This window comes from Humulus lupulus, chromosome 5 (genome assembly GCF_963169125.1).
Source record: "Humulus lupulus chromosome 5, drHumLupu1.1, whole genome shotgun sequence".
NCBI lineage: Eukaryota > Viridiplantae > Streptophyta > Magnoliopsida > Rosales > Cannabaceae > Humulus > Humulus lupulus.
The window spans coordinates 16,974,059-16,992,665 of record NC_084797.1 but is presented as its reverse complement, the minus strand read 5'-3'; the positions used below and the strand labels follow the sequence as shown (position 1 = coordinate 16,992,665).

The 18,607-nt window shown below is 34.6% G+C and overlaps 2 protein-coding genes across 3 annotated transcripts; both read right to left on the bottom strand.

Annotated features, from left to right (window-relative positions):
• Positions 1 to 725: 725 nt before the first annotated feature.
• LOC133834546 (serine/threonine protein phosphatase 2A 57 kDa regulatory subunit B' theta isoform-like) lies at positions 726 to 3,990 on the bottom strand. The gene is made up of 3 exons (XM_062264194.1): positions 3,912 to 3,990; positions 2,004 to 3,738; positions 726 to 1,401 (listed from the first exon to the last, which is right to left on the bottom strand). Exons 2-3 carry the CDS (start codon positions 3,231 to 3,233, stop codon positions 1,045 to 1,047), a joined length of 1,587 nt encoding a protein of 528 aa, XP_062120178.1. The 5' UTR covers positions 3,234 to 3,738; positions 3,912 to 3,990; the 3' UTR covers positions 726 to 1,044.
• A 1,668-nt stretch (positions 3,991 to 5,658) lies between these two features.
• On the bottom strand, positions 5,659 to 13,167 carry LOC133834545 (probable thimet oligopeptidase). 2 transcript variants are annotated; one of them, XM_062264192.1, is made up of 20 exons: positions 12,949 to 13,167; positions 12,734 to 12,855; positions 12,196 to 12,359; positions 11,411 to 11,501; positions 10,920 to 11,099; positions 10,391 to 10,471; positions 10,102 to 10,182; positions 9,312 to 9,404; positions 9,059 to 9,139; positions 8,734 to 8,896; positions 8,512 to 8,632; positions 8,356 to 8,428; positions 7,914 to 8,021; positions 7,640 to 7,737; positions 7,515 to 7,560; positions 7,329 to 7,425; positions 6,662 to 6,735; positions 6,458 to 6,562; positions 6,237 to 6,317; positions 5,659 to 6,069 (listed from the first exon to the last, which is right to left on the bottom strand). In XM_062264192.1, the coding sequence occupies exons 1-20, from the start codon at positions 13,100 to 13,102 to the stop codon at positions 5,959 to 5,961; spliced, it is 2,124 nt and encodes a 707-aa protein (XP_062120176.1). In that variant the 5' UTR covers positions 13,103 to 13,167; the 3' UTR covers positions 5,659 to 5,958. The 2 variants fall into 2 exon arrangements, with proteins under 2 accessions (XP_062120176.1, XP_062120177.1); XM_062264193.1 differs by having other exon boundaries at positions 8,734 to 8,893.
• Between the last annotated feature and the right edge of the window lie 5,440 nt (positions 13,168 to 18,607).

Genomic DNA, 18,607 nt, shown 5'->3' with positions numbered 1-18,607 from the left:
AAAAATATCTAATATGGAAAATGTGTGGACACATTCAACAATACATAAGAACATGGGTTACTCTACTCATCATCAATTGGTTTTGAGATGGAATCCTATGCTTCTCACTATGCACCCCACTCTATTTCTAGATCAATTTCCACATTCTAACCTGGTATCATGAACCAAAGAAAACTCTAACGAGTAAACACGATCCAAAAAGAGAGTCAAAAAGAACCTTTGTGATTCGGGGATAGTGAGCCAAAAGAATCAAAGAGCCACTTACGATCGAGCCGTCCAAAATTATGAGCAAAAATAGCCACCATCTTGAGGGGAAGATGTTAGAGAAAAATATATCACATAAAAAGTGCGTAGGCACATTCAACATAAGAGCATAAGTTACTCTACTCATCATTGGTTTTGAGATGGAACTCTATACTTCTTACCATGCACCCCACTCTACTTCTAGACCATTTTCCACATTCTAACACTCGAATACCCATTGTTACATTTTACTATCAATATTCAATAGTAATTCGAACCTTTTTGCTATATGTTCTACTGGTTCTTTACATGTTTGCGTGTGAGAATTAGCAGCGCACATCATACTTCTTGAATGACTACTTTTTTAACAAATGAATCTGCATTTGTAATGCAGATTTCGTTACCACAGCAAAATTCTTAACTATAGTCTATTTCCATTATAACAAACTATCTAACAAGCAGATGAATATGGATACATGGTATTATGCTCAACTCATAAAGAAACATTTCCTTCATCAGGTCGTGTTGTGCACCTCATTATAACAAACTTCAGTAAAAGAAAATATATGCTTTAACTTAAGTCTGAAGATAAGAAGGATAAACAAAACAATGCGCTTCCCAGTAGTGTAGATAGATATGATTTGTTTTTGTTTAATTTTTTTTGAAGCAGGTGAGAATAAATAAATGAATAAAACATTCAACCATTTGAACCATTCACCACTCACCAGTTTTTTTTACCAATCTCATCTCAACTGAAAAAAAATTGCAGGCCATTCAAACTGTCCACTTGCTGCAGCTAAGCTAGGTTGTAGCATGATGAGCAGCTTCGCGTGAAACAAGCACTAGCTCTTTGCTTGTGAAGTTCTTCACAGCTAGCTCTTCTAAACGTTGCCACGTGGCTTCGCGTCTTGCTTTAATCTCATATTCTTTTGACTCATCTTCATGAAACTTGTGTAAGCGCTCTTCAAACAGCTCGGGATCAAGATCATGGAAAATCTTGCACACATTTAAGGTCAAGCTATGAACAGCTTGGTTCCAATGATTTCTAGCATTATTTTCCAAGGCGGGGAAGATTATTGGTAGAATGACATTGTGATTTTGCTTGATCAAGTTCTCAATGTGATCGTTGTTCCACAAAAACAATGCTCTCTCCGCAACCTGGAAAATAATTATAATTAGCACTATGTGAGAACATCTCTAAATCAATCTGTTTAGATCAATATATGCAGTTTGGGAGGTAGGCATGTCACCCAGCTACATTGTTAAAAAGATAAGAAAATAAAAAAACTTGCATCATGTTCAAGCAGACTGATCAGAAGGTTCCCTGAATTGGTCAAGTTTTATAAAAAAAATGGTCAAATTTATTAGTAAAGAAGTAAAATAAGTGTTTGAATTGAGCACTGATTCCCAGCAAGCTAAGCTGATACACTAACTGAAATAACAGTAACTTACAGTAACACAGCTTTAAGTAACCTCCAACCAACATAACTAATAAGAATCAGTTCACTCGGCCATTAGAAACACTGAATGCAGAGCATTTTAGTCCACAGAAAACAACACAACAAAAAATATAATAAACATCATATGCAAAAAAAGTAAAAGTGCCTTAAAGATTTAAAACAAGAATTTGGAGCACTTAACACCTAACAATGTTAGCAACTAGTTTAACATTCACATACATATTCCCTTCTTCAAAAGCTTCATACACAAAAGAGAAGCATAATGCAATTATGTGTTGCACAAATAAAGAGTGTCACTACCTGAAAGTGAGAACTGTTTAAACAACGAGCAATCTGGAGAAACAAGGGCACCATGCAACGCTGGAACTCTGGTGGATGAGTTGCTTCTAAAACTTCCTCCAATTCACCTAAGAACATCACTTCCTTGGAACTATTGGTGATTGGCCAGTACTTCAATAAGCCCCTTATGACTGTATCAGCAAGCTTGCAATCCTTTTCCACAAATTGTGTGATGCAGTAAGATAATTGTTGGTGGTACATTACCAAGCATTTTGGTTTGTGTAGGGGAATAAGTGCCCGGACAAGAAACAACTTGTGCTCTTCTTTCAGTGGTAGAGCAAATCCATTTACAATGCTGCCCAAAATTTCAAGAAGTTCAGTGATACCATTATGCCTCTCTGTCTCAAAGATAAAGCGATAAAAAATGTTGTTGATAGCCTTCCTAATGAAAGGACGATGCACCATAAACTTTCCATAAATGCGGTGCAGAATGGTTTTCAGATACTCCCTTTCTCTAAAATCTTCAGAGTCAAAAAGCTCCAGCAACTGAAGAATAAAAGAGTGATCAACATATCGTTTAGCTAGTTTCGCATCGATATAAGATGATGCAACAAACCTTACAAAAAACTCATATACAATTTGTAAGTGAGACCATGCAGGATCCATGGAAGGTTCCTCCTCTTCCAAATCAAACCCTTCTGCAACTTTGTTCTCACGCGGCTGTGGAGTGAAGGTTCTAAATAAGTTTGTGGATACCATTTTAATACCTTCTTGCATGACGGTTTCAGAAAACTTATCATTTGCAGAAGTCAAGTAATCCACTAGCTCCAACAATGTTAGTTGTTTGATCTCTTTCTCTTTGAGGTGCTTTGTTGGGTCAGTGAAATCAAACACAACACAGCACAAATTTAACTTCTTTATCATTAAGCTTTGCTTCTCAGAGCTTGGAACATCCCTGAACGCAGGCAGTGCTTCATAAGAAGAAGGCACTGCAATGCCGTTTGGCTTCAATTTCGCAACTCGACCATTTTTGTTACCATGATTTTGCTCAACTTCTGAAGCATAATTGTTACCAGCAGGAAACGATATAACTGAAGTTCTAGACTTGTTAGTCTCTTCTAACTCACTGCTTCTGGAATTGGTAGAAGCATTGTTAAAATAAGTAGCATTGCTTCCACCATATTCATGTTTTCCATTGCTCTTAGAAGACTTCCGGGGAAGCTTACTGAGAATCTGTTTTAACATACTCATACAGAAGAAAAACAAAAGAAAGAAAGAAAGAAAGAAAGCGCCACCCTCTAAAATTTCAGAAAATCATCAAATAGAGACCACATATAAAGCGAGTAAAAACTCCACCAAGCCAAATCGAAGGCAAAAAGCTCAAATACTTAAAACCCAATATTTGAAAAAATAAATACTAGAGAGATAAAGATATCGAGAAATTTTTGTCCTAAACCCAATATTTGAATAAGTCAATTACAGGAGGCTCAAAACCCCTTCTTTCTTTTGAAAACTAGAATCAAACCCAACCTTTTTTAGTGCTAAAAATCAGACCAGACCGCGCTTTGTCCAATCTCATGCTCCAAGAACCTTTATTTATTCACTTCTCAAACTCCAGCCTCTTTCACCACATACCCAGATCAAAATTTTGAACATTCGAGCTAAAGTGAAAACTCCAACTAAAAAGGGTCAATCTTAACCAAAAACATCAGCAGAAATCTGATGAAAAATAACCCTTTTTCCATCGGTTCCTCCACTAGAAAAAGATAATAATAAAAAGAAGATCAATCAATTATTACTTTCTTTCTTCCCAATCTAAGAATTTATAGCTATCAAAACTCCCAAAAATAAAATAGAAAATACAGTAATGGCTGTGAAGAACGAGCCGGAACAAAAAGGTGAATACAGGGTAATTTAGTGATGACTTACTTACAGAGGAAAGTGTTTGTTTTGTTCCTGGTTGTTGTTGTTTGTTGACTCTCAAACGTTGGCTTTGTTTATTTCCTCGTCATTATCTATTCTTGGTAATAAATAATTTATTTTTTTTGGTGCAGACTATTCTAGTCGAATTCTTTTATGTACCAAGTCAGAATTGAAACAAGTTACTGAATAACGACCATATTTCAATTGATCGCTTTCCACTTAGAATTATTTATTATTATTTAAAAAAAAAACTGATGGTAGATGACATATTAGAAACGAACTAAGAAATTGAGCTCAAGAAGAATACTAAAACTCCACTTCCTTATAATTATTATAAGTAATGACATATAGGGATGGAAATGGGACGGGTAATTAGAAGGTGGTGCTCTTCGTGCTTCCATATTCGTTAATTATTTTAATTTTCATCCTCGTATATTCTATGTTAGAATTGGGGCAGGAAATTCACGTTGGAGTGGAAAATTCTCATAGGTACCCATTTATTTAAAAAATAAAATAAACAAAAGTAAATTATTTAATATTAATATATATATTACACTATATTAATCACTAAAAATATTAAATATGTCCAAGGTAAAATTAAAAATCTCTAAAAAGTTACTAATTTGTTACAAAATCACATAAAAAACATGTAAAATAAATAAAAATTAAATGGAGTCCAGTCTGGGGCAGGAAGTGTTATCTTCGTCTCATTCCCGGTTTAGGTAGGGAATCCCCACCCCATAAGGGATGGTCCCCACGGGAGGGTCTCGTATGGAAAATTTTCATCATTGATAATATAGACACACTTTCAAATTAAACATAATTTTTACACATTATAATGTGTCATTATTATTAATCATGTAATATTTTTAAATGGGCATCACATTTTAATTTGTGTGATCCTAAATAGTACTCCATAGTAATCTGACTAATAAATACTATAATAAATTCTTAAGATGTATTCGAATCCGAAGCTCTTTTGCGTCTACTTTTTCTCTTCCTTTACTTTCCTCTTTTTGGTTTCATTTACAAGTTCATTGAATTGTGTCTAATTCTAAGTACACCCAAAGTGAAGACAAATTTGATAAAGTTAGTTTTTGGTCTCCTAAGTCAGTAAAATGCAACCCTTTCCAAAAAACAAAAAAAATCAGTAAAATGCAACAATAATTCAGGATTCTTAAAATCTAAATGTAGTAATTGGATTTTTTTTCTTTTTTCTTTTTCTTTGTTTTGCTTAGTAATTGGATTATATTTACTATCCATTGATGAATAAGTACCACCAAAAATAAATGAATAGAAGATAAACTTTTCTTTTGTTATTAAAAGTAATTAAAAGTAAAACAAACTCATTCAATCTAGAAATGATGTTGTTAGTAGACCAACCTGGACCTTCTAAAGCAACCAAAACCAAAAAGTTTCTTTTATGTTATTTGGGCAACCCAATCCTTGAAGAATATCATTTAATATGACTAATGCACGAGGACATTTTAATAGAATTATTTGGATCCATGTTTGAACAATTTAAAAAGGGTAAAGATATATTTGTCACTTTTCTCCTCAATTTCGTAGCCTCTAAAAACATGTTTGTCAAGCCAAATGAGGTGGTAAAACAATATATAATAAAGGGAACTCCTTTATATCAAATTTCCCATCTATTAACATATTATACCGTTCGTGAGTCATTTAAATAAGGATAAACATGATCCATGTTTACGAACACTTAAAAAAAAGTTCGAGAAAGAAAGAAAAAAGAAAGCGGAGAAAATTGGTTGTTTTGAAGCTAATAAATACATAAATAATAACCATGATAAATTTTCTGATCAATCAAAAAAAAAAAAGCCATAATGCACCCACCTCACAAAGATAATACTAACCTCCATCTATGATAAATTATGTGACAAACTAGACACTTTTACCATCGATTCAAATAGATAAAATTCTTAATGGAGATTAAATACAACAAGGGGATGTACTCGAGTAGGTAACCAAAATTGCAGAATGCCGATTAGGAGATCCGGGGAAGAAGACAGAACCAACAATGCCTCCTCTGTGATCACAAACTAAAATCAGCTTTGGCGTTGACAAAAGCTCGGATTGATGGTTCTCTTCCAAGAAAATCTGACAGTACTTCAATGGGTTCCTTGCCTCCACCAGGAGCCAATGCCTTCCAAGTTATTGATAAATCACAAATAAATTTTAGAATCACCTTTGTGAATTGGGTTGTAAATCACACCCCTCTTAAGTGAGAGAGAATTGTGTTTTTAGTCAATTAAATTTTCCAAGCCATTACTTTATGGTTTTGATTTAACACAGCAAGATGTTTATGTTTACCTTGTTCCTGAACTGCATGCCAACGTACTGGTTCGAAATATTGTTGTGAAACTTTGAAGAAAATATGTCAGCAGCAAAAACCTGTACAATTGGTTTTAATATCATAAACATTAAGAAGTGCCGCAATACTCCAAAAAGAATTATGATGCTCGCGATAACAGAGTATATGCTGGCTCAAAATATATGAATGAAAAGAATACTAAGTTGAGGGAGAGTCAAACCTCACTCCATATATGACTGTAACAGGCAGATTCATAACCAATAACACTACAAGGAAAACGTGAAGCTGGATTTGTCCCTTCCAAAACTGGCAACCCTAACAAAATCTGACTCACACAAAAAGAGAAAAAAAGAATAATAAGAAGATGAGAGACAAATTTGTAATTCTATACACAAAACTTCTGAAGAGAGAAAGTTACATATACCTTTGGATGAAGATGCTTGAATAACTCAACGATGTCGACATTGTCCGCAGAATGTATAATTTGATCAAAAAGACCTAAATCAGAGATAAAAAAACTATAAAGATCACACAAATGGCAAGAAGAATAACTAAACTACGTCAAGAGATTGTTTTCTTACAAACCTATGGTGCCTTAAATATGAAGCTAACACAAAAAAAAAATATAGCATTGAAAAAACAGATTGATTCAACTTATGGTGCCTTAAATGTGAAGCTAACAAATAAAAAACACACCGCAAGAACATCTCAATCTGGGATCATGCTGTTGCTTATCATTTGTTTTCTTCTGATTTTCTTACTTTTCAGATATTTAAAGAACCAGAATATGGGCCATATGTAGTTTTTTCTTCCACAATATTTATTTAGCAGATAGAAGGAAAAACATGCCCAATCATTACACTAATTTTGTCAAGGACTTGAGTTACGCACCTAATTGCCTAAAACCAGGCATCATTCTGAGAAACTAACTTTGTTTCCATAAAATAATACTAACAATGACTAAACTAAACTAAAATTTTCTAACTGGCCTAGATTATATGAATGATCATCCCAAAAATCATTTAAAACCTACAAGGGTGAAGCAAAACTTTCACTACATAGTACATAGTATAAATAGCCAGAGAACTTACAATAAAGAATTTCTTGCTTTAATTTGAGTGCAGAAAATGAGTAGCGCCATCTTTTAAGTGTCTTGCATATTTCATCCTCAATAGGCCTTGTTATGTCCTAATCACAGAAACCAGAAAAAACATACAGCTCATGTCAAAGACGTTTAGACCATCCCATCAGAGTGGAGGGGAAGAATCATTTCTTACCTGATAAAAGCCGGATATCAACTTCAGAGAAGAACTCTCATAACACCTAAATTTTGCATGAAGTAATTAAAGGGTGAATTTGATTTAACTCCAACTAGTAAACAGGGAACATGACAAACAATTACCAGTTTTCTAGAACCTGAGCAGGAACCTCAACAAAGTCTGGATCATAGCCCAGTCCAGAAAATCTTGCAAAAGATGCACGATTGCATACATATTGAACCTAAAGGTATATAAGAACCAAAAGTGATGCTCAATGTCATAAATCACCTCTCCAAAGACATTAGAACATACAATAGTTTCAATTTATTGGTAAATCCCATTAAAAACAATTTGCAAAGCTTAAGTAAAATCAGTGAAAGAACTAATTCCAGAGCACAAGAAAAGAATACAGCTTACCACATGGCCAAACTCATGGAAAAAATTAACCACTTCCGAGAATCGTAGCAACCCAGGGTGTCCATCCACTTCCTTCGGAAATTGAGATATTAGTAGCACCACTGGAATCTAAATACAGAAGCGGGAAATAAACAAATTAGATACCCTAGATCCATTTATTAGGAATATAAATATATAATGTACTCGTGAATTCATGATACATGTATGCCAATTGATCACCTAAGACTAAAGCAAGGATTAAAATAAAGATACAAGATATTGCAAGGAAACTCTCCATGACAGACTAACTAAGTTATAGACAAACAAGGGGAAGGGAGCTCAGAATTCAAACTAACTATTACTGATCGTAAGTTCATACTTTATTATCAAACTCAAAATGTCTGTAACCATAAAGTACAAAAGTTTAACTTTTTACGTTAGCTTATCATATTGAAAACACAACCTGTCGTACACTGCTGGATGATAATGCACCATTTTGAAGACCCACAACACAGGTGTGATTATATTTTCCTTCCCTGTTCAAATAAACAACATCAACTCATCTCCCCAAAACTCCGATTAATACACACAGATAACATCAAAAGGAGCACTCTTGAACCTTTTGTACATATCAAGGTAGAAATAACCCATAAGTTCACTTGAACTTGAATCAAAAACTGAATATACACGAACATCAGGATGCCAAATTTCAGGATCTTCAATTTCCTCAAACCTTAAACCTGCATGATATCAACCTAGAAGTCATATTACCAGTTATATAAAAGACAGTAAACAAATTGACCAAGTAATAAGCATCATAAAGTAAGACAAATAAACATACCAAATAGGTCTTGGACTATTTTGAAAATCCCAGGCAAAACCAAATTAACAGGAAAGTATTGCTTAAGAGCCCCAAAATCCAAATCAAATTCTTGCTGTTGGACCTTCTTGACATAGTAAAGGAAATCCTCAATCCCAAATGGAAGATCTCCTTCCTCTTTCTTCTGATGTCACATAAGATCCAAATGAATGACGAACAGAACAAATCAACACATGGGAAAGCATAAAACATAAACCAAAACAACTAACATTTAAGAGATCCAAATGAATGAGAGAAAAAACAGAAGCAATATGGAAAAGCATAAAACATAAACCAAACAACTAACCTTTAAGTCCTTCAACATCTGAAGTTCTTTAGAGGCCAAGTCGGTCAAACTACTGGAAATGTCCTCTAAGAATTCAAATACCTAAAGGAAACATATAAAAAAAAACTATCAGCTGCGGAATGAACCACCCATAGACCCTCTCTCGCTCCCAACACTAAAAGAGGTTGAGAAGAGTAGGAAGTGGAGGGACTTTTTCCTCTAGAATCATCCTACTTTCTGAGAATACCATATAACTTGACATAACAAAACAGACCTTCGATGGAGTCTTTGCCATTCGAAGATCAACAGCATAGTCAGCAAAGTTCGAATAACCAAGTATTCGAGCAAACTTATGGCGTAGTTGAACCTGGAAAAAATAATTGTATTATCAATTGATTTTGTAATCTACCCTTCAATATAGTAATTATTAGAATAACCAGAAATGAAAGTTGAAGAGAAGTAAATTTTAAAAGTAAACAATGATACTTGTTGATAAACTTTTACAAAGATACACCGGGGATAAAATTGACCTGAAAACCAGGGATAAACTTTTAATTAAAATTGAAAGAAAGTAAGAACTCTGCTATTGAATTCCTATTTCCTAGTAAATAATGATACTTGTCGATAAACTTTTACAAAGATACACCAGGGATAAAATTGGCCTGAAAACCATTTTACACTAGAAAAAGTTACAATGCTCCTATCAATTAGAATATTAGGGCGGTGCTCCTCCATTAAAGTGACATTGCAATTTTCTCAACACAATTTTTAAATGAAAATTGAAAGAAAGTAAGAAACATCGACTCTTCTATTGAATTCCTATTTCCTAGTAGTTGTTTACACTTCTATCTTTGGAATTCTAAATAATAAACAGTATACACTAATTCATTCTCATGCTAAAGCTAATCATTTGTTCGAAACTGAGAAACAATGAGATTTCATATAACCACTTGAAAAGTGAATTACTCTTTTTTTGAAAGGAAGAAATGCATAAATATACTGAACTCAAACTTGGCCTAATTGAATACTTTTCTGGGGAAAATAATGAAAGGAAAAAGGTTTACCAGATCTTCTAAAACAGGAAGATTGACGTCCCCACACCTCTTTCCATATGCCACTGCTATCATATTTCTTGTTTTCCCCACCTTAAAAAACACTCAAAAGAAACATTGTAAAGTACATTAATAACTGTCTTACTTATTAAACAATGAAACTGACAGTAAGATACTTTATCCCTTAGCATTCAGAGAAAGCCAAATACAAAGAAACTGTTGGTGGCATTTTCAGGCCCCAAGCTATTTCCTATTTCCCAACACAAAATGGTCGTGAAGTAACAGATCTAGAGTATAATACCTTACAAAGTTCCAATACAGCTGCAACATGATGATTTCTCAGAGATACCTTGAATTTACCATTTGCAACTTTATTCAAGGTCTGTACAGTAAAATTTCATCAGTATAGGTAAAGGCTGTAAAGACCCTCCAAAAAAACAAAAAATATAAGTAAAGGTTGTAAACATTATCATTTAAAGTTTGAAACTGATCTACATTGGCAATAGAATTGGGCGCACTTTTCTTTAAGATGGATATGCAGAATTTCCAAAGTTAAAAAAAGTTTAAACTAATCAGGAAACTTGTCATCAACTTCTCCAACATCCATTCATAATATGCAAGGAGAGTAAGAAATATATAACACGACTGAAAAACATCCACAGAAACAAGAGACAAAAGACACCTAAAAAAGCTTAATCCAATCAAGCAGCAATGGAACTGTTCTACAGAGGGAAAGTAAAGACAGTTATTGCTCCAAAATTTGGAAGGATTTCATACTCCAATGTGAAAATTGTTGATTTAAAATAAAGAAATAAGGAGACATATTTCACCTTAAGAAATTCTGGTGGTAAACCAGCTAGCTCGGCCTCACTAAAGAAAAGAAAGGTATTGTCATCATTCAGATTTTGAATATATTGGAAGCTAAGATCATCAATTTGTGTCCTCAACCGCTGCATTTCCTCTCTTTTGGTTGAAGTAAGGTTCAACCCATTACGTTCAAAGTCTTTCACCTGTCACTGATTAGAAAATAATCAACATCGGTTTTTCTGATCTCCCTAACAATGAAGAAAACCGTAAGAAGACGTAATAAAGCAATGGAAATTTCATTTTTCATAAGCATGATGTTGACTATGTTAACTATTTTAATAAACGGTGGGATCACAACAATCATGCATGGGTAGCTAGCTACAAGGTTCCCAGAAAACAAGCAACATTTTTTTAAAAAGAAAAAAGAAGTATCATTTATTAGGCAACCCAAATCATCTAACCAGAAAAAAAGCATAATAGAGAAAACCAGTAAGTACGATAAGAATTTTCCTACCAGGCAAAGGGTATAGCGTTTTGCTTCAGCATTTATCCATTCCCCCTTTGACACAAAAGCTCTGACTACACGATATACATCTTCACGTTTTCTGATCATATTGAACAATATCACACGTTATTAGTCCTAGACTAAGTAATTGCAAGATTTTAAGTCACTTTGCTCATCCTCCACGTGACCAGCGTGAAGCTCAAAGTAAAATGAAATTACACTAAAAGTAAACGAAAGATTGAAAATTGAACATTTGAAAAAATCTCAACCATTCTAGAACGAAAAATCATCATAATAATTGTCTTTAATATATGCTACAGGGGCTACATACTTTCCTTCTAAAATCACATCCATCATGCCGTTATGCTGCAACTCTTTAGTATCATATGTAGATACAAATAGCATGTTCAGTAACCATGGACTACCGCATCACAATACTTTGACATATGATTGTATAGGACTTCCATTTATGCTACCTCTTGAATGACTACTGATCAACAAATGAGTCTGCATATGTAATGCCATATCAGCACCACTGCAAAATTTTTAACTATAGCCTAATTCCATTATAACAAACTGGCTGACTGGCAGATGAATAATGTACATGGTATTATGCTCAACCTCTGTCACCACACAAGACTTTACCAATAAAGAAACTTTTCCTTCCTCGTGCTATGTACCCCCAACACATTTTCCCACGTACCATTCAAAATTATCACTCAGCCCACTAACATTGTACAAGTAGAAAGATGGGATAAAGAGCAACAAAAACAAGAAATAATTAATAATGCAACCTGCACATGAGAACATGGGCATCTATTCTCCGCTCTGCTTCAGCACTTGCTTTGCAAATATCATCGGACAAGGACAATAACTTGGGAAGAACACAAGATTGTACCAACGGAAACTGTTGCGCTTCTAACTCTGCAAGAGGCGATATGACATTCGTATATGTGACCTGCAAAAATAAAACAACTTCACCACACAAAAGAAAAAAAAAAGCCCACAAGCACAAGATAAAGTTTTATTCTTTTTTCTACCACTTAATTTTATCGTCATTATAGTTACTTTACCGGAACAATAATGAGCCAAAAGTTGCCAATACACGAAAAGCATAAAATATAGAACATTGTGTACCCTTTTATATACATTATCTTAAAATAACAAACGAACAAACAAGACAATGAGTGACTTCAGAGAAAAACCATAGTATAGATCATAGCTTATCTAATGAAAAAAAAACACACATAAAAGTTTTCAAAACCATGACTACAACATTACTTTAAACACCTTCTAATAACTGAATTTTCACTTAAAGCAATATAGAAATACCTTCTCAAGAGGAACCGAGGCCACGAAATCGTGAACCTTCTTTGACTTGGCAATGATTCGATCCGCTAATTTGAGAATCTCAGACGCCGATAAATTAACACGAAAATTGGAGCCAGGAAGATCTGAAATTGAAGAGAGAGATGTACATAAAAGCATTTTTCTCAGACTTCGAAAAACTTGAAAGCAAGATATGCAGGGAGAGGAAGAAGACAAACCTTTCTTCTTTTTCTTTTGCTTATGGGAGTTGAAAGCGGCGATACCGAGGTTCACCGCAAGAGCGACGAGAGCAACTCCCCCGGTGAAAGCCAGTAAGTTTCTGTCTCGCTTCTGTTTCGACATTTTCTCTTCGTTTCTTTCACTTTCTGTCATTTTCTTTCTATCTTCCCAAACAGCAATTGCGAGGGAATTTTGTTCGTAGCTAAAGGCGGAAAAATAAAAGGGCTTCAACTTCGACTATTTATATGCTGGACCAAATTTTTTTTATTACTTTTTATTATTTAAATATGACAAAGTGAGCTGTCACTAGCACCGTCGTCGGCTCACCTCAATCTTTTCAGATTGCTTGAATTTTGGCCCAAACGCGCCGGATTGGAAGAGATTTTAATAATAATAATTATTATTATTATTATTAAAATTTGGATGAATATTCTCAGCAAATTTAAAAAAAGAAAAATTCTCATTTATGTTTTATATAAATTTGGACAGAGGTTTAAGTTTGTGGATAATTATTTGGTAGGGCTTTTTTTGGTTTTCTCAACCTTTGAACAGTTTTTTGCGCGATTTTTTTTTATGATTGTGTATATTGTAGTTATTTAGAGCATCTGCAAATTTTAAGAAAATTCTGAATAATTTACAATACCGAAAACTAAATTCAAACATGTTATTTTCCACGCGCATAAAAAAAAATTAGTCACGCGTTTGTTTTGTTTTTACAATTTTTGTAGCTTTTGATTGAAAAAAAAAAAGAAGTGAGTATAGTAATTTAGTAAAAAGATAAGGATGTTGTTATTAAATAAGTGTTTTGGATTGGTGCATTTTGTAAATGTATAATTCTTACTAATTAAGCTGGTTTGGTAAAGTTTGGTGAAAGGTGGTTGGTATAAAATGCCACGTTGGTTGAAATAGTAATTAAACATTATTAGTGTCTTATGAGTCATTAATGTTTCTAGCATTAAATCAATCTTCAAATGGTCATGTCACGACTCACGTGTACAGTGATTGTTTCATTTATAAATGAGATAATTATTGTCATTTATTTCATATACGTGTCCATCTAGTTCCTAATTAATTTGCTTAATTGGAAATAAGTAAATCAAGGCTTTTTTTTTTAAGGAGAAATCAAAGGCTTTGATTATTGTAATTTCTTGTCAATAAATTTAGTATTAAATATAAATGGATGAAAATAGTCATGCTTTGATTAAATAGCAGCGAATAACTATTTGGTCAGGCTTTGGTCGGATAGTTGAAAGGCTCTTGTTTTTGTAAGCTATATCATGCTATATTGTGTTTTTTTGTCGGGTCTTGTCTCATGGGTGCTATGTGGTGTAGGTAAAGGGAAAGAAAAGCTCACTCAGTCTTGAGTGGAGAGCTTAGGTGGTGATGTGTACATATGCGGCCGCTTGACCACCACGGCCAAGGAGTTCTCAGAGGAACTAGGGGGTTTACCCTATTTTTGCCGCTTAGGTCGGCGAGGTTGTAAATTTGAAACAGTAGTGACCACTTTGTACTGTAAACAACTTGTAAATGTTTTGATTAGCTCATGAACGGTTTATATACTTAATGAAATATATCATTTCTTTTTTATTGGTTTTCCATCTTAGTCTGATAATCACACACTTAGAGCACGTTTTTAACCAAAGGACTCGGGTAGCGGGTCAAATTTCTAGTTCACCGTAACTGTTTTGGGGTAACCAGGGCGTTACAGTTACCAATATTTAATTGGATTAATATGGAATTAAAAATGAGATTTGGGAGTTATTTGAGTTTTTTGATTCGTTCAACAAAGATTGAAAAAACTGAAAAAATAGTCAGTTTTTAGCCTGTGGCCGCGGCCAGAGACATTAGTGGCCGCGACCACCGACCATTTTCAGCACTAAAAAATATGTTGTTTTTCCAAACGGTTACAAACCCTCCCAAATGATTTTATAACTCCCAAAACACATTATTGGGGTTAAAAATCATATCTCTAACAGCCATATCACATATGGTTTTATGAAATTCATCTCAATATTGTGTAACAACAAATTTACACAATAAAGGGTAATATTTGGAAGTTACAAATTTGTAACATCAAATATGTTACATTATTTGGATATATCTCATATATCTAAATATTGTAACTCTCTATTATATGTTACAATATGTGACATTCTTTGTCACATTTATTTAATCTAAAATATTATATTATAATATAATATAATATTACATTATATTATAAAATAATATAACAAACACCGATATATTTGATGCAATTTCGGTTTAAGAATTTTATAGGCTACAAAAAGGAGTTGCAAGGTGAAGTTGAGATGTAATTCTAATGTATTTTGAAGTCTCTAAGCATATATGGTGATGTTGCGGTGAATAAAGCTTGAGTAGCGTCTTACAAAATCAAGTGAAGTGACATTTGGAGTGTTGGTTGCGACTCGAAGAAGTGGTGGCCGCAACCTAATTACAAGTAATTAGAATCTTCCTCGACCAATAACCACTACGCCAAATACCCACCATTGACGCACTCGTCTCCATCGCAAGCAACACCATGACAGCTCTGCGTCCACCTGGTACAATAGAAGGTGTTGCCAGATATGTACAACGTAAAAATGAAAAAAAATATATCAATAGTAAAAAATTTCTGTGTGGTCTTATATATCTGTTATTTTTTTGGGTTAATGTAGTGTTTAGTGTAAATATCCCGTATTTTTTCACCTCATACTCAATCCATCTGTAACGCCCTGGATACCCCAGAACAGTTACGGTGAACCGGAAATTTGACCCGCTACCCGAGTCCTTTGGTTAAAAACGTGCTCTAAATGTGATTAACAGGTTTAAGGTGGAAAACCCAATAAAAAGGAAATGATATTTTTCATTACAAACTGCTCTGCAGAGCTAATCAAAACATTTACAAGTTGTTCTCAGTGCAAAATGGTCATTACTGTTTCAAATTTACAATCCCGCCGACCTAAGCGGCAAAAATAGGGTAAACCCCCTAGTTCCTCTGAGAACGCCTTGGCCGTGGTGGTCAAGCGGCCGCATATGTACACATCACCACCTAAGCTCTCCACTCAAGGCTGGGTGAGCTTTTCCTTTCCTTTACCTGCACCACATAGCACCCATGAGCCAAGGCCCAGCAAGAAAACACAATAAAGCATGATATAATATCAACAATGATCATAATAATCATTCAGGACTATCAGTCCAAAACAGATAGGTGACAATCGCAAAAGTCACTAAATTGGGAACAGCTCCCTTTAGCCTTGTAACGATAGGGTCACCGGGGCTCAACAGGTAAATAAACCTTTCGTTAGCTTAATCAGGATAGGTGCATGGTGACTGGTCACCAACATAACCTTCCTCATGACCATAGAGTCATAACCCTGGAACATCGTTCCCTAGCCTTGTGACAAGCAGTCACCTGGGCCTTATGCCCTGGCTCTCAGTAACTAGTCTTAGACTAGCCAAGCGCTTATAAGTTCATCGACCTTAGGGTCGGTCCAGTATTAATGTCTTAGAGCCATCCAACACTGATATCGATTAGATCTAATTTTCATTCGGCCCTGCGTTCAGGACGCTTATGTCGTTGCTGACTCTTAGGTCAGTGTCCCTGACTAGTCAGTGCCATATACAAGTAAACAACATTCACTAGCATTTAGTATGCAATCCATGTCCACATTTATCAATCAACATGCCTCAATAACAAATACGCATGTCATATATACACAGGGTGCAGTTTTCTTACCTCAGATTCAAGCTAGAATGATTAAAAGAACGACCCTTGAGAACAATCAACCTTAAGTCCTTTAGTGGTCACCTAGTCATAACCAAACACGGAACATCATTAATAATAATGGTCAACATAGGTTCTCAAACCAATATATAGCCTCCGGGACATCAATCCAAACTAACATAAGTAGTAAGAACACTCCCGAGGCCTATAACTAAGTTCCCGGGGTGAAAACTAGGCAAGGGCTGCGGCCCTAGCACCTTGGGCTGCGGCCCCCAGAAATTCCTGAAGCAAGGGCTGCGGCGCACTTCATCAAGGGCCGCGGCACCCAGCAGACCCAAAGAGCCCCACCTGCTTCTTCAAATCAGGGCCGCGGCACCCCAAGAACAAGGCCGCGACCCCCAACTCTGGGCCATTCCAAAACACGTTTTTAACACTCCAAAGCCTCCAAAATCATACCTAAACATTCCCCAATCATCAAATCAAAGTTCCCAAGCTTCCCAATGCTCCAAAACCCAAGGTTCGAACAAACCGAAAACTCAACAATTTACAAAATCTAATTCAAAGCTTAGAAACTCGAAAAACTCAAAACTTAAACTTCGATTACCTTCGATTGGGTTGTTTTCCGTCAAATCCTTCGGTTAAGAAGCTTCTAATCTTTCCTAGGATCGCTATGCCTCGATCATCGCTTGATTCCGACTCCTAGAACTAGAGATTTCTTCGAAAAGGCTCAAACGGTAAAAGGAACTAACGAAAGGGAGAACGAGAGGTTTTCTAACGTACGTTCTATCTGATAAGCTACTTCAAGCTTAAGTAACCTCAAATCAAACCTAGTCCCCGGAGTCCCAAAAACACTCCCGGGGACATTATAGTCAAAACTTCCAGAATTCCATCATGATCTCAAATACTCCCAATTTATCATCAAATAAACATTCCTATTACCCAATAATCGACCCCGTTATGACAAAACTGCTAATCCATTATATATGACCGTCTCATGCCGAATAGCTCGAATATATCTCCATAATAATGGAATCTCATTCACAAATCACATTATGTACCCAAATACACATATTCACCCTCAATGGGCCAAATTATCAAAACAGCATAATATTCAAATGTGGACCCACATGCATGCATATAACATCATATCATAATATAATTCACATAAACATGCATATTATCATTTAATGGCATAATTAAACAAGTATGGCCCTCCCGGCCTACTAATCCCGCCATTAAACCACATCGGAGAATTCGGGGCATTACACCATCCTTTCTTATTTCCATTATTTTTACTAACACAAATGCTAACATAGTGGAGGAACCCTAAGTTCAAGAGGTGTAGAATGATATATTCCACGATTGCCAATCCATTAGACTCGTAAAAATATGAGATTTTTTATAAAATACCACCTTAAGTTTTCGGAAAATACGTTTTCAAAGTTTTATATTTACAAAAATATGATGTCAATGAAACAACTAAAAAACAACAATAAGACAACAACTAAACATTAACCTTATTTTTTTAAAATCAAAATATATCTTCAAACAACTAAACAACAAATAGACAACAACACAGCTATAAATAAACTTAAACAACTAAAAACCAACATGAAAACAACTATACATAAAATCTAAACATCACAAAAACAACAATAAGACAACAAATAAACATTAACTCACTGCATACTGCACACATTCTAAAACAACAAATGAAGAATAACTAGAAGTCAACCCATTGCATACTAACATGTTTATTTTTATAAAAAAATCAAAATATATCTGAAACAAATAAACAACAATTAGACATCAACATAATAACATAACAACTATATATAAACTCAAATAACTAAAAACCATAAAAAAAAAATATACAAAATTCGAAACAACTAATATGCAGGAAAATATTTTTGGCAACCAGGAAAATATTTTTG

Excerpts from the sequence above, each read along its gene's own strand:
- LOC133834545 (XM_062264192.1), bottom strand. The coding sequence starts at position 13,102 with ATGACAGAAAGTGAAAGAAACGAAGAGAAAATGTCGAAACAGAAGCGA. Across the intron at positions 9,405-10,101 it reads TTCCTGTTTTAGAAGATCTG|GTTCAACTACGCCATAAGTT; the intron begins GTAAACCTTTTT and ends TATTTTTTCCAG. Across the intron at positions 8,022-8,355 it reads CATCCAGCAGTGTACGACAG|ATTCCAGTGGTGCTACTAAT; the intron begins GTTGTGTTTTCA and ends TTCTGTATTTAG.
- LOC133834546 (XM_062264194.1), bottom strand. The coding sequence starts at position 3,233 with ATGAGTATGTTAAAACAGATTCTCAGTAAGCTTCCCCGGAAGTCTTCT. Across the intron at positions 1,402-2,003 it reads TAAACAGTTCTCACTTTCAG|GTTGCGGAGAGAGCATTGTT; the intron begins GTAGTGACACTC and ends ATTATTTTCCAG.